General features: G+C 58.7%; 1 protein-coding gene across 3 annotated transcripts in view; it reads left to right on the top strand.

Annotated features, from left to right (window-relative positions):
• The window catches only part of Lrp5 (LDL receptor related protein 5), a 97,722-nt gene that overhangs the window by 58,734 nt on the left and 24,606 nt on the right, over window positions 1-14,382 (top strand). For 2 of the 3 annotated variants that reach the window (XM_027944051.2, XM_071615991.1), the window contains 6 exons: window positions 2,705-2,921; window positions 4,816-5,105; window positions 6,615-6,841; window positions 7,649-7,833; window positions 11,758-12,081; window positions 13,963-14,162. In XM_027944051.2, coding sequence (XP_027799852.2) covers window positions 2,705-2,921; window positions 4,816-5,105; window positions 6,615-6,841; window positions 7,649-7,833; window positions 11,758-12,081; window positions 13,963-14,162 — 1,443 coding nt within the window. Of the gene's footprint in view, window positions 1-2,704; window positions 2,922-4,217; window positions 4,308-4,815; window positions 5,106-6,614; window positions 6,842-7,648; window positions 7,834-11,757; window positions 12,082-13,962; window positions 14,163-14,382 lie in introns of those variants that run through there. The other variant, XM_027944052.3, reaches the window with a different exon arrangement.

The following is a 14,382-nucleotide window of genomic DNA, read 5'->3' as shown; positions in this document are numbered from 1 at the left end:
GGCGGGTGTGACTGGGGTCTGCACCTGGCGGTGGGCTCATGATGGCATCGGGAACAGGACTCTTCTCCCTTCACCTGTGCTGTCAGTGGCTTGGTCCTGGGCACACAGCTGGGCGCACTGCCAGGTTGGTAGAAACAGGACTCGTTATCAGGAACTGGCATGTCTGGTGACTTTCTGGTGTCCACCGTCTTATGGGCCAGCCTGCAGACAGTGGAGGCTGGGCTCTTGGGAGCCACCTGGCCTCCTCCCACCCTGCACCTGCTGTCCTGCCAGTTCTGTGACGGCCTCACAGGGAGGCCTGGGGACGAGAGCAGAAGTAGAGAGCTCCAGCGCAGCCCGGCTGGCCTCTGGCTGGACCCTCTCATTGCCCTCAGAGCCTCTGGGGTCTAATTTCCTTTCCTGAAAAACCAGGCCCCAGAGAGGCCGGGGGGGGGGGGTGGAAACCCTGCCCCACAGACCAGACCCTGTGTGCTGCCCGTTTTTAAACCATGCTCGAGCTAAGAGTGGTTTTGACATTTTTTTTTTAATGATTGGGGGAAGAATCTCTCATAACCTGTGAAACTTACATGAAATTCAAATTTCAGTGTCCACAAATACACTTTGTTTTTGTTTTTTCACGAACTAAGTTTGGTTGGCCCTCAGCCACAGCTGTTCGTCTGTGCGTTCCCTCTGGTTGCTTTTGGCTCTGGTGACTGTTGTGGCCTCAAAGCTAGAAATATTTTCTGTTTATACAGAAAAAGTTTGCCAACCTGTTCTAGGAAATCTGGCTCCCGGGTTCTCTCCTGGCACCTGCGTCCACAGGTGTCCAGTCGCAGCTGCTATTTCTGAGTTCTTCGTGACCCGCCACCTCCAGCGCCGTGTTCTCTGTGTCCTGCTCAGTGAGAGGTTCGGATTCCCAGGAAGGACTGGCCCCAGGTGGAGAGAGGCTGCTGGCTTGGGCACGGGGACCCTGATCGAGGGCTCCCCTCCTCCTGCTGAGGGATCTGGGGAGTCCTGATCCGAGTGTTTGTACAGATGTGCTGCAGCTGGTCAAGAGCTGCTGAAAACTGTCATCAGAAGGCCAGCGGGAGGGGGGGTGGGGCTGGGTGTGGCCCAGTGGGGCACATGCTTAACACGAGGCTTGGGTTCCAACCCCAGCACCAGGAAAAAAAAAAATGCAGGAGGGGTCCTTTCTCTCCCCAGTGTGTTGGAGCGGCCTGTGGGCCTCTTGTGTCCTTGTGCAGAGGGTGCGGTGGGTGCAGCTTCCCACCAATCACAGGGCGTTTCCTAGGGAAGCCCTCCCAGAGCCCCGCCTCCCTGGCTGGGGTGCTGGGGTGTGGCCTGAGCCACCCCAGGAGAGCTCTGCCTCCTGCCACTTTTTGGGCAACTTGAGAGTGGGGAGGAAGGATGGGGAGTGAGGGAGCAGTGCCAGCCTGGCCGTCACCCCCTTCCTCCGAGGTCCTTTGTGGGTTCCTCAGCTGTGGGTTTTGGCCCCAGCCTCCCAGCTGGTCTCTGCACAGGTGTTGGGGTTGCCTCTCCTTCCTGTGGGAGCAAAACAGAAGCAAGGACCCAGACTGTAGACCGAGGCCACCCCACCTACCCTTTCCTGCTCCCGAGCGGCTGGGAGAGTTCAGGGCAGGGGCTGGTGCAGCCTTAGCTCCGCCCTCCAGGCGAGGCCTACCTGGGCACCTGGCAGCTGGCCCAGCCCCTGGGGAGTAGATGGCTGCAGGCTGGGCCGGCCACGCCTCTTTGTTGCTGGTGACTCAGTTACATGTGGAGCGAGGTCCATGGGGTGCGAGGACTTGCCCAAGGACGCTGAGTGCCATGGGCAGGGCTGGAGGGTCACTCATTGGCCCAGCAGTTTTGTCTTTGCTGTCCAGCCGCAGAAAACCCGTCTTTTCTGCGGGTCATTTGCAGTCTGCCTTGTGCTTCTGCCCTGCAAACGTCACTTTAGCTTTGCCACGAGCAGGAGGCGTGACCGTGCTGCAGCCTGCTGAGGCCCACCTGACACGGGCTCGCTCTGCTTCGTCCATCCTGTCCTGCCAGCTCCGCAGTGCCCATCCTGCCCACCCATCTGTTGCTTCAGTTCCTTAAGGTGTCTCGCACTGGCCAATGGCCCCTGTGGCTTTCATCACAGGTGCTTGAAGCTTAGTGTCCCCATCTCAGTGCACAGGGAGGAAGCATCCTGGGCCACAGGCCGGACCAAGAACCCAGAGGCCCTTGCTGCTCGTCTGGTCCCGAGTGAGGGGAGGTGGGCTCCCAGTGCAAGGGGGCTGGCCCAGGCCTGCAGTCACCCAGCCTGTCAGAGTTCTGTGTGTTGACGGTGGCCCCAGGGCCCATTGCACCTGCAGCAGGCGTTGCTAACGGAGCCCAGGGTTCCTTCCTGCAGAGCCCACCTGGTCTGGGTCCACCCCGTGCCATCCAGGCAGCCCTGCCTGTTGACAGCAGTGACGGGGACGAGGCCTGGTCTAGCGCAGTATCCACCAAGTCTGGGAGGCTGTGGGGGCCCAGAGCTGGCCCTGTCGCTGCTCCACCTGCCAGGGATGTGGCTTCGGGATGAAAGCGCCATTTGTCCAGCACCCCCTGTGCCATAGCACCCGGTGTTCTGTGGTACCTGGTGAGGGGCAGGGGAGCCGTAGCTTCTGGAGTTGGACCTGCCTCCTTTGGGCTGCTCAGGCCCTGCTCCCTGGGGTGCGGCCTCAGACCCTGACCCCTGGTCCCATAGGTGATCAACGTGGACGGGACCGAGAGGCGGACCCTCCTGGAAGACAAGCTCCCACACATCTTCGGGTTCACGCTGCTGGGGGACTTCATCTACTGGACCGACTGGCAGCGGCGCAGCATTGAGCGGGTGCACAAGGTCAAGGCCAGCCGCGATGTCATCATCGACCAGCTGCCCGACCTGATGGGACTCAAAGCCGTGAACGTGGCCAAGGTCATTGGTGAGTCTGGGAGGCCCCAGCCACTGCTCTGCTGGGCTGGACGGCACGAGCAGGTCCAGATGGGAAGTACCCGGCGGGGACACGCCACTCGGGAGCCGAACCAGCAAGCGTCTGGTTCAGGACAGAGGGTGTGGATGTGTCTTCCCAGGGAGATGGCTGGGGAGTGGTGAAGGACCAGGAGTGTTGGCAGCCAGTGGGGCTAACATCATGAAGCACAGCGTGTGACCCCTGGGCCGAGGTCCTTGGTACCCCCAGCAGCCTGGATGCTTGTCATGGTGACTGGGGAGAGGATGGCAAGGCCACACAGCTATGGTGGCCAAGCCTAGAACTCACCTGGTCTGTTGTGGGGCTGAATGGTGACCGTGGACACTGTGACCAGGCTGGACCACAGACGCCTGACTCTACCTGAAGCCAGAGCCAGCAGAGAGCTCGGTCAGGAGGCCCCTGTTGGGTGATTTATCTCCTTCCAAAAGGATTTCGAGTACAGGTGCGCGAGTCACCTTGGAGAAGAGAGTCCAGGTGGTGGGGGTGGGGGCTGTAGGCTCCTCGGGCAGAGGCTGTGCTCCTGGCTGGTGCCTGTGCCGTGGCTGGGTGTCAGCTGCACTCAGGAAACCTTTATCAGCTGGGCCAGTGAGAGAACAGCGGGAGCCCTGTGCCAGAGTGGAGTCTCCTATAGCCTGGTGCCAGGCGCCTCCGGCCAGCCCTGCTTGCCATTGGGAGGCTGCAGCTGTGGTATGAGGGGTGCCTGGCTTTACAATAGGAAGGGGGCCTTGGGGTGTGGCTCCGTGGCCGAGCACTTGCCCAGCCTGGGTGGGGCCCGGGTTCCACCCCCGGCACTACCAACAGACAGAAAGCAAACAAGGGAGGGGACTGAGCTTGGGGGGGGGGGCAGGAGTCAGGCAGGGTTCTGGGCAGAAGGACAGCGGGCAGAGACCTGGTGGGGAGGTGCCTCGGGACCTCGGTGGCAGCCATGCTTCTTCTCACTGGGGACCAACCTTTATCACACCTGAGGTCCTGAGGCAAAGGCCTGCAGTGGACAGGTTGAGTTTCACCAGCCACCTTTAAAAACGGCCTTACCCACTGTGGAGGGTGGGGCCCGCCAGTGGGTGACAGTTCAAAAACAAAACCTGGAACCCTGGAGACCAGAAGGCCCCCGGGGCTGCCTGTGTAGCTGGGCCTTGCCCTCCCCTCTCTCTCTTGAATCTTGTGACTTCCCCAGAGGCAGGCGGGAGAGGTTCTTTTTTTAGCTTCAATACTTAGCACAAAATTAAAACCAACTTTAAGAGCACTTGCGAGGCTGGCTCATAACTGGCTGGCCCAGAGCACATGAGCGGCCACTTAATGAACGTGTCTGCTTAATGAAGGCGAGGCACCTTGGCTATCCTGGTGAGTCTGAGCTTTGGAGTTCACCGGGGTGTCAGCGAGCCAGGGGCGCTGTCTGGGAGACTCTCCAAGCCTGTCCTGGTAGCCGGCCAGGGGTCAAGGCCTGGGGAGGGCAGCTTGGTCCGGCACTGGCTGGTGGAACCAAGTGTCCCCTGCTGGCTGGGCTCAACCGGGCTCACTGAGCTGCTCCCTGACTTCCTGGCACACTGCCCTCAAAGCCTCTCTGCCTCAGCCTCCTCCGCTGAAGGACAGGGTGGGAAGGCCTCCTGTTCTGCGGCTGATGGAGTGAGTCGAAGCAGGTGCTGCCCTGGGCAGGGCCCTGTTGTTACTTTTCCCCTCTGTGTGACCATGTGGGAGAGAACTCTGACTGCCACTGTCCAGGGCTTTCCTCCACCCCCTCCCACTGTCCGCACGGGGCGTGTGGTGGGAACCGAGCCTGGCGCAGCCGTGCAGGGAGCGTGTCCCTCTCTGTGCCAGGCCACAGACGTCTAGAGCCTGTGCTTCCCTCCAGGAACCAACCCATGTGCTGAGGGCAACGGCGGGTGCAGCCACCTCTGCTTCTTCACGCCCCGTGCCACCAAGTGCGGCTGCCCCATCGGCCTGGAGCTCCTGAGTGACATGAGGACCTGCATTGTCCCCGAGGCCTTCCTGGTGTTCACCAGCAGAGCCGCCATCCACAGGATCTCCCTGGAGACCAACAACAACGACGTGGCCATCCCGCTCGCGGGCGTCAAGGAGGCCTCTGCGCTGGACTTCGACGTGTCCAACAACCACATCTACTGGACGGACGTCAGTCTGAAGGTACTGAGTGCCAGACACGCGCCTGCAGCTTGCCGCTGGGCTTTTGCCCACGACCTCCGCCTGCCGCGGGGGTCGTTGATTTTAGAGAGCCGTGATGTTCACATTCCACAGGCTAATGAAACGCAGGGCACCTGCTGGAGCCGGCACCAACGTGTCCCGGAGCCTGGCACGCCGGCTCTGGAGCGCGTTTGTGTACGAGGGTGCGTACGTCGACCTCGGCCCTGCCTGCTCCCGACCCGACCCCGTCTGCACGCAGACTCCTCACTCACAGGGCAGGTGTCAGCGTCCTGGGTCACTCGAGGGAAAGGCCTTCTCGATCCCCAAAGCAGGTGTGACACACTGGCCCCCTCACTCACAACCGGTGCTGCCTGCAGCGGGGTCCTGGCTTTTTTACTTAGCATTATCACAGGTGCTTAATAAAGGATGGGAGCTCTTTAATGTGATTTTTTAAAGCATTTAAAGTATCTTTCTAGGCAGACACATAGACATAACAAGGTCTTCTCTCTCATGAAAGTTCCTATTGCCCCTTTTCTCGCTCTAAATGGTCCCACGGTGAGGCCTTTTTTATTTTTTAATTTTTTTTTTTTTAGAAATTGATGAATCTTTATTTTACTTATTTATTTTATGTGGTGCTGAGGATCGAACCCAGGGCCTCGCACGTGCTAGGCGAGTGCTCTACCTCTGAGCCACAACGCCAGCCCTGTCTTGTGTTTTAATAGTTCCTTGGGATAACGTTTTGGGAGGAAGATTACTAGGTAAAAGTGTGCAGGTGGCTGTAAGTCTACAGTACACATTTGAGGTGGGCTACTTGAAAAAGACATGTACATATACATATAAGTTTAATTTTGCTGAATTTCATAATGAATAATTTTGAAAGTCTAGAATATTGGTATTATGATCTCAGATTTTGGTTCAATATTTATTCCAGGCAGTCAAGTAGCTCCTAGTTAGTGTCTATAAGAGATGCTGGTGGGGCTGGGGATGTGGCTCAAGTAGTAGCGCGCTCGCCTGGCATGCGTGCGGCCCGGGTTCAATCCTCAGCACCACATTCCAACAAAGATGTTGTGTCTGCCGAAAACTGAAAAATAAATATTAAAAAAATTCTCTCTCTCTCTTTAAAAAAAAAAAAAAGAGATGCTGGTCCCAAGTCAGGTACTGTGGCTGAGCTGCTTGGGAGGCTGAGGCAGGAGAATTGCAAGTTTGAGGTCAGTCTTGCAAATTACTGAGTCCCTGTCTCTAAAGGAAAAAGGAAAAGCTGGGTGTGGTGGCACTTGCCTTTAATCCCAGCAGCTCAGGAACCTGAGACAGGAGGAGTGGGAGTTCAAAGCCAGTCTCAGCAATGGGGAGGCCCCAAAGAACTCAGTGAGACCCTTCCTCTAATAAAAGACAAAATTGGGCTGGGATGTAGCTCAGTGGTTGTGTGCCCCTGGGTTCAATCCCTGGTGCCTGCCCCCCCCCCAAAATAGACGTGGTTCTTAAATTGCGGCTTTTTTCGTCCCGCCTGCCCAGACCATCAGCCGAGCCTTCATGAATGGCAGCTCCGTGGAGCATGTGATCGAGTTTGGCCTCGACTACCCGGAAGGCATGGCTGTCGACTGGATGGGCAAGAACCTCTATTGGGCTGACACTGGGACCAACCGGATTGAAGTCGCCCGGCTGGACGGGCAGTTCCGGCAGGTCCTCGTGTGGAGGGACTTGGACAACCCTAGGTCTCTGGCCCTGGATCCCACCAAGGGGTAAGGGCTGCTCTCTTCCCTCATGCGTGTCCCGTTCCCTCGTGGCCATGCCGGCGGGGTGAAGTTCTGGCTGCCGCCTGGCACTCTGCGACTGGAGTTGCACTGGCCACCTCGAAGGTGCCAGGGCGGGCAGCGCCCTTGGAGGTTGTCTAGTTTATTCCCAGAGGGGAAGGGAGTGACGGAAGCTGCTGTTGGGCACTGCGACGGCTGCTTTCACCTGGGTCCTCTCAGAGTGTCCAGGGAGGCAGGGAAGTTCGGGATAAAGAGAAAGAAGTTCAGATTTTGGCCAGCAGGCAGCTGGAACTTCCAAAATTCTGGATGGGGGCATGAGCTTGCTTTTCCCAATGCTCTGGAGAGGAGGGGAGGGCCTGCTGCCACGCCCCTCTGCAGGTGGGGCTGGCACCTCTCCTCCTGTCTGAGGAGAGGCTGTCCACCTGCTCCACTACATCCATCCTGGTTCACACCATGTTCTGGCCAGCTTAGTATTGGACCCCGCCACTGGAACCCAGCTTGGGGCCCGTTATATGTTTGCTTTTTCTGCCACCTGTTTCTGTGGCCGTGGACGGGCGTTAGCTGGCTGACGGGTGGGCTGTGTTGGGGACTCGGGGAGGGAGCCCTGTGGAGCCTGTTGGGGGCCAGGGCTGCAGCGTGGCCAGGGTCTTGCCCCTTCCTGTGTCTTTCACGTTCTTGATGTGGCTTTCTCCCAGGAAGGGGGACCCAGCTGAGGAATGGTGGTGGTAGGGTCCCCTGTCGCCATCTACCATGGGCTGAGTGTGGACTCACTTCCCGCCTGCCACTGCCTTCCAGCTACATCTACTGGACCGAGTGGGGCGGCAAGCCCAGGATTGTGCGGGCCTTTATGGACGGGACCAATGGCATGACGCTGGTGGACAAGGTGGGCCGGGCCAACGACCTCACCATCGACTACGCAGACCAGCGTCTCTACTGGACAGACCTGGACACCAACATGATTGAGTCGTCCAACATGCTGGGTGAGGGCCGGTGGGCTCGGGGGGATCGGGGCAGGGCAGCAGGGCATAGACCTCCTCTCGGCCCCTCCACAGTGGCCCGAGCAGCCATGAGATCTCAGCTACCTCACCCTCTGCTGGGGGGCTGTCCCTGTCCAGCCCCTGCTGCCCTTGCTATGGGTCTGTTGCCATAGGCCCTGGGGACATCTCTTTCCTGTGCATCTGGTGGGTGCCAGGTCCCAGCCATGCCATGTACCAGGACTGTCCACCTCACGACAGAGGTTTTCATTGATGGGGAAACTGAGGCACAGGGCGGGTACATGACTTGCCAGAGGTCACAGAGCTAGGGAGCCACTTAGACCTCAGGGCCATTGCTCGGACTCTGACCCCAAGACCAGCACTCGGACTCTGCCCAGCCCTGAGCACCTGCCCTGAGCTGGGAGACGTGCAGGGCCATTCTCAGGCTCCCGGCACGGGGTGGGTGATGGCACCTCCTTTTCACAGATGGTAGAAATGAAGCCTGGGGAAGTTTAAAGGGTATCCGGTCAGCTAGCTCTAGGGGCAGGATCTGAACCCAGGACAAGGGACTCTGGACTCCACTCATGGTGGGCTGCTGTGCCAGTCACCTTGCATCGCTGTGACCAAGATACCTGACAAGAGCTACTTAAAGGAGGGAAGGGGTATTTTGGCCCCTGGTTTCAGAGGTTCAGTCCCTGACTGGCCGACCCCACTGCCCTGAGCCCAGGGCGGGGCGGAGGGGTGCTGCTCCCTCTTGGCAGCCAGGAAGCCTGGCAGGAAGATGCACCCTTCCAGGGTGTGCCGGTGACTGCCTCCCCCAGCCACGCCCCCGCTTCCAGTGACACCCAGCTGGTTCCCCCAGACGCTCTCACATCCAGTCCCTTTACCCCCCGAGCACCCCTGCATTGACACAGGAGCTTCTGGGGGACACCTTGCCTCCACACCGTGACAGGTGTTTGTGTGAGCCGCCAGGTGATAAGCCAGGCGAAAAGCAAAGCGAGAGTGAAGGACAGGGCAGCAGCCTGGAGGGCCACGTCTGGTTCCCAGGTGACCTGCAGCTTTGGGACAGACAGGAGGAGACGTGGGGTCGAGCTGCAGTGGGCCGGCCACCTGGATGCTTTTGAGCACTGGCAGAGGGGCCTTCAGTGGCCCTGACCGGCAGACTGTGAGCTGGGCTTCTGAGTCACCAGTCCCATGGAACCCTGCAGAGAGGACCAAAGGATGTGGCTTGCTTCCTAACCACGGCCACTACCATGTGCAGGTGAGGTGGCCGTGCCCGTCTTACAGATGAGGAAGCTGAGGCACAGGCACTCTGCCGGCGGCTGGAGGCAGACGGTCCTGGTGTCTGCTGGGGCGAGTTGCACACCCTGTGGGTGCTGACTGTCCTGGGGTCTGAGCCTGGGGGTGAGGCTTGACTGTGAGACTGTCACCCCATTCCCAGGAGAATCACACAGCCCCGCGTGTTTGTGTCTTTACCCAAACCTGGAGTCTGATAGTGTCCAATCGCAGTGCGGCACAGTGGCCCAAGGTGACTGAGAGCGTGACTCGCCTGCCACGGGGTCTGTTTCCGCGGAGGGGCGACCCTGCTGGTCGAGGTGGGCGTGTGCCTGGTGGTCACCGTGCCCACTCTCCACTGAGTGCCTCGGACGCTGGTGGAGCACCTGATTAATAGTGCAGGAGGCCTGGGACAGCTGGGAGCAGAGGGAGTGACGAGGCCTGGCCAGTGGTGGCTGAGCGCCTGGCTGTCTGCGCTGTCACCCTGCCTGCTACGGGGACTTAGCCACGTTTCTTGTAGTGAGACCTTTCTCGCAGAGTCGTGGCGTGAGGGATAAAGGCGCCTCCTGGTTTGACCCCAGCACTCGCCGTGCCCTCCCTGTGCCTGGTGAAGGTGACGGGTCAGGAAGCTGCCCGAGAACGTGTGTGGTGGAGGTGGTCGGGTGGCCGTTTAATAACTGTCATTTTCCCAATGATTAGATAAGCAACTCCCAAATTTCTGGAAAAATTTAAAAAAGGAAAAATATAAAGAAAAGTTATCCGTAATCTCACCTGTGATACCTGATGGTCTCAGTTTGTCAACTCTCCTTCTAGCATTGGATATTTAAAAAATAACTTTAAGATAGATATTATTCTTAAAATATGAAGATTTGTTTCACTTATTTGCTTTTTAAAAATAATTTGTAAAACTTTCTTCCAAACCATACCATGTTCAACTTTCGTTCTGCACTTTACTACTGGACATGACGTGCACGTTCACGCGTGCTCTCGCGTTGTTAGCGTGTTTGTTGGTGCGGTTGCATGTGAAGGGGGGCAGGTGAGAAGCGCTCTCACCGCTCGCGTGTTGCACAGGTGAAGGCTGCGGAGCTGCACCTGGCCCGGCCCGGGGCTCCCTCCGCCTCTCCGGCCCCTCGGGCTGCCCCCTGGGCTCCACCCAGCCCTGCTCTCTAGGTTCCCCGGCCCAGGCCCGCGGCTGGCTTAGGTGGGTGAGTGTCAGCGTCCTCAGCCCCTGACCGCTGTATCCTCCTGCTGGTGGGCGATACGGGGAGGCCGGTCAGCCCCCTCCTCTCTGCAGCCTCCTGTGGACAGCGGGGCCTGGCTGCATCTGTCCTGCTCAGTCTCTGCGGGGACTTGCAGAGCAGACTTCATGCCTGACGCCTGGTTTGACCCCAGCACCGACAGAAGCAAGCAGACCCCGCTCTCGAGGGCCCATGTGCCTTCTCTGCTCTTAGACCAAAAGCTAAGTTTTCCTCTATCATAGACACATGCAGCAAAACCTCACCATCTTGGCTCTAAGGGGCATTAAGTGCACGTTCTCATCCACATGAGGCCGCCACCGCGTCCTCCCTCTGAACTTTCATGTCTCCAGATGGGACTCGGTCCAGCCCTCGGCCGCCCCTCGGGCTCCCCGGCTCGGTGGATCTGACCTTCCCTCTAGACGCTGTTGCATGGACCCAGGGCTTCCCCGGTGCTCCAGGGTCCTCTTCCCGTCTCAGCGTTTCTGGTCACGCCGTGAAGTCCCTTTTGCTCTGGAGGTGGGGTCTTCATACGCTCTGCAGATGAGGGTGTGGGCTCCTTGGCAGGGCTGGATGGCAGTTTCCCCGAGTGGTGTTATGGAATGTGTGTCAGAATGGTCATCACGAATCTCGCTGTGTGTCACAGTTTGTAACATTTAAGTCATGTGGGCACCCATGGGGACACTCCTGTTGGGCGGGGTTGCAGCTCAGTGGCAGAGCGCCTGCGAAGCATGTTTGATCCCCAACACCTTAAAAATACCCATTTTACAAACAGGGAGGCTGAGGTCAGGGAGTTAATGTGGATTCCCAGGTCACCCGCTGACCAGCAGAGGAGCAGGTGTCCCAGGCTGGGTCACCGCAGGGCTTGTTTTTTTAAAAGGTGGATTTTGAAACTTTTAGTGAAGTGGACCTATGTGGGGTCAAGCACAGAAACCCGAAGTGGTCAGGGTGAGGAATTTTCACATACTTACAGGTGTGCACAAACGTGATCCGCGTGGCTTCCACCTGGAGCAGGGTAACTGGTCTCCCTCGTGCTCTTCCCAGTCCGTCCTTCCTCAGGGTAACTGCTGCCCTGACTTCTGTCTTTGTGTGTGGTTTTTTTTTTTCTTGTTTGCTGTTCTAGAACTTTCTACAGCTTGTGCTCACTCAGCCCCACAACTGAGATTGTCCTCGTTCTTGCCATCTCGGCGCCCTGTGGTTTGTGGGGTGCAGACACCACGCTGCAGACCATCTCGTGTGTTGGGTGGACGTTGCGTCTGTCTTTCTTGCGTTTTTCCCTTGGGGTGGGATTGCGGGTGGGCGTGCGCTCAGCGAGCTAGGTCTGTCCTTATCCAGAGCCGCTCAGGTTCCAAGGCTCAGAGGTAGTTACGTGGGCCCCGCTGGCCCTAGCTTGCTGACCTCGGGCCGTGTCTGCACGCAGGTCAGGACCGCGTGGTGATTGCCGACGACCTCCCGCACCCCTTCGGCCTGACGCAGTACAGCGACTACATCTACTGGACGGACTGGAACCTGCACAGCATCGAGAGGGCCGACAAGACCAGCGGCCGGAACCGCACCCTCATCCAGGGCCACCTGGACTTTGTGATGGACATCCTGGTGTTCCACTCCTCCCGCCAGGATGGCCTCAACGACTGCATGCACAACAACGGCCAGTGTGGACAGCTGTGCCTCGCCATCCCTGGCGGCCACCGCTGTGGCTGTGCCTCGCACTACACTCTGGACCCCAGCAGCCGCAACTGCAGCCGTAAGTACCTGTTTCCCAGGCGCCTCAGTCCCACACGGAGCTGGCCCTGGGCCTGGGGGAGAGGCGCTTCCCATCGGGGGCTCCCCTGGTGTACATGGGTGGTTGTGCAGGCCGTGCACTATACGAGCTTCGGGGTGCGTTCTGGCTGTGCAGGCTGGGAGAAGGATCTATTGCTTTAGTGAGTCACGACTGACCGGGCCGCGCGCTGGGCTGGCAGAGTCCTCGCAGGGAGCCCTGAGTTTGTGCAGGTCTCTGGACAGCGCTCGCCTGTGCTGCTGTCAGGGCTTTGTGCAGTGCTCATTCCATCCCTGAGCTACAGGGAAGGTAGCGGCCCCTCCCCATTTCTCAGACAAGGAACCTAAAGCACAGAGATGTGTAGGGACCCGCCTAAGGCGGCACAGCCGGGAAAACCGGAGCCAGGCTTGACTGCACACAGGCTGTCTTCACAGTCCCCGGGCCTCGCCTAACCCTGCTGACCTCTGGTGTAGGCGGGCCTTGTTGTTCTCACGTGAGTGACGATGAGAAGATGAGAAGAGTGAGGTTCGAGAGCCCAGACCTTCCCACAGCCCCAGGGGTGCAGACCCTTCTGTGGTGCCTGCAGCAGGAGTTGGTAATTCGGCCTCTGCTCAGCGCCTGACCATTCACAAAGCCCCTTCTTGTCCAGCTTGTCAAGACCCCAGGCTGGTATACGGTGGGCCTGGGCCCAGAGCTGCACTGTCCAGGGCCTTGGTCCTGTAGTTCTCATGTCCTTCTGGCCATGACCTTGAGGGGCGGGGCAGGGCAGGACGGTGCATTGACTCAGAGTCCCTGCCGACCTGGGCGTGACTTGGATTTCAAGCCACCCAGAGGAGCCCTTGAACAGTGGCTGTGACTGTGGCCTCTCACAGGTGCTGGTGCCTCGGAACCTCAGCCTGGTCTCTGCCCTCTGGACATTAATTCTCGGCCATGAAGGAGAGACCATCCTGTTTTCTGGTCCCTCTGAGAGCAGTGTCTTGGGGGCCTCGTGCAGTGAACTGAGAGGAGGTCAGGGACATCCGGGTCCTTCCCAACCCTGGGCTCCCTTGGAAACTGGGCTGCTGGAGACCGTGCCTCACCAGCCCCAGGAGTGGCCCTGAGCCAGCCTGACTCCTGGCTCCTCATTGTCCAGTTACCTGCTGCTCCCTGACTCTCCAGGGAGTGTCCTTCCTGCTGTCACCGTTTTCTACAGTTTATGGCACTTCACTTGAGCACATGCAGACATAGAGAAACCACGGGGTCATCCCAACATCGCATACCCCTGTGGGGGAGTCTGATACTCGCTGAATTACCTTCCTTCTGTTTCCAGATTTTTTTTTTTTTTTTGGTACTGGGGATTGAACTCAGGGGTACTTGCCCACTGAGCCATATCCCCAGCCCTATTTTGTATTTTATTTAGAGACAGGGTCTCACTGAGTTGCTTAGGGCCTCACTGTGGCTGAGGCTGGCTTTGAACCTCCTGTCTCAGCCTCCAGGGCTGCTGGGATTACAGATGTGCACCACCATTCCCAGCTTTGTCTTTAGTTTTGATGACATTTGGTTTCCTTTTTTGGCAGTGCTGGGGACCGAGCCCAGGCCCTCGAGCATGCTAAGTAAGCACTCTACCTTTGAGCCCCACCCAGCTTGATGACGTGCAATAAGTGTGTATGCCACTAGCGCACACACTTTGGAGTGACAGAGACACGTGACTTGGAGAGTAGAATCCCCATCACGCACCTCGGGGAGCCGCCTGTGTCTGCTTGGTCTTCTCCACGCCGTCTGCTGGATGCAGAGGCTGGGTGGCTTTGTGATCCTGGGAGCGCTGTGCACCCGCCACCCTCAGCCTGCGGTGCTGACCCCCAGCCGCGTCTCTTTGCCGCCCTCCAGCGCCTTCCGCCTTCTTGCTGTTCAGCCAGAAATGTGCGATCAGCCGCATGATCCCCGACGACCAGCGCAGCCCGGACCTCATCCTGCCCCTGCACGGTCTGAGGAACGTCAAGGCCATCGACTATGACCCGCTGGACAAGTTCATCTACTGGGTGGACGGGCGCCAGAACATCAAGCGAGCCAAGGACGATGGGACACAGGCAGGTGCCCCTGGGGCACAGGGCGGGCACTTCCCCAGGAGCCTGTCCAGGCAGCGCCCAGGCTGTGCCCTCTTTCTTGAATGGAGGTGGGTGTGGGAGGAGGCTGCTGAGGACGATCTGGGGTAGTCAGTGTTTGGGACTCTGACTGTGGTTGCAGGATGGACCCTGGGTGTGGGGGACCCTGGCATAGCGAGGTGTCCCATTGTTGAGGTGGGCACGT

This window comes from Marmota flaviventris, chromosome 9, assembly GCF_047511675.1.
Source record: "Marmota flaviventris isolate mMarFla1 chromosome 9, mMarFla1.hap1, whole genome shotgun sequence".
Lineage (NCBI taxonomy): Eukaryota > Metazoa > Chordata > Mammalia > Rodentia > Sciuridae > Marmota > Marmota flaviventris.
This window is presented reverse-complemented; position numbering and strand designations above follow the sequence as displayed.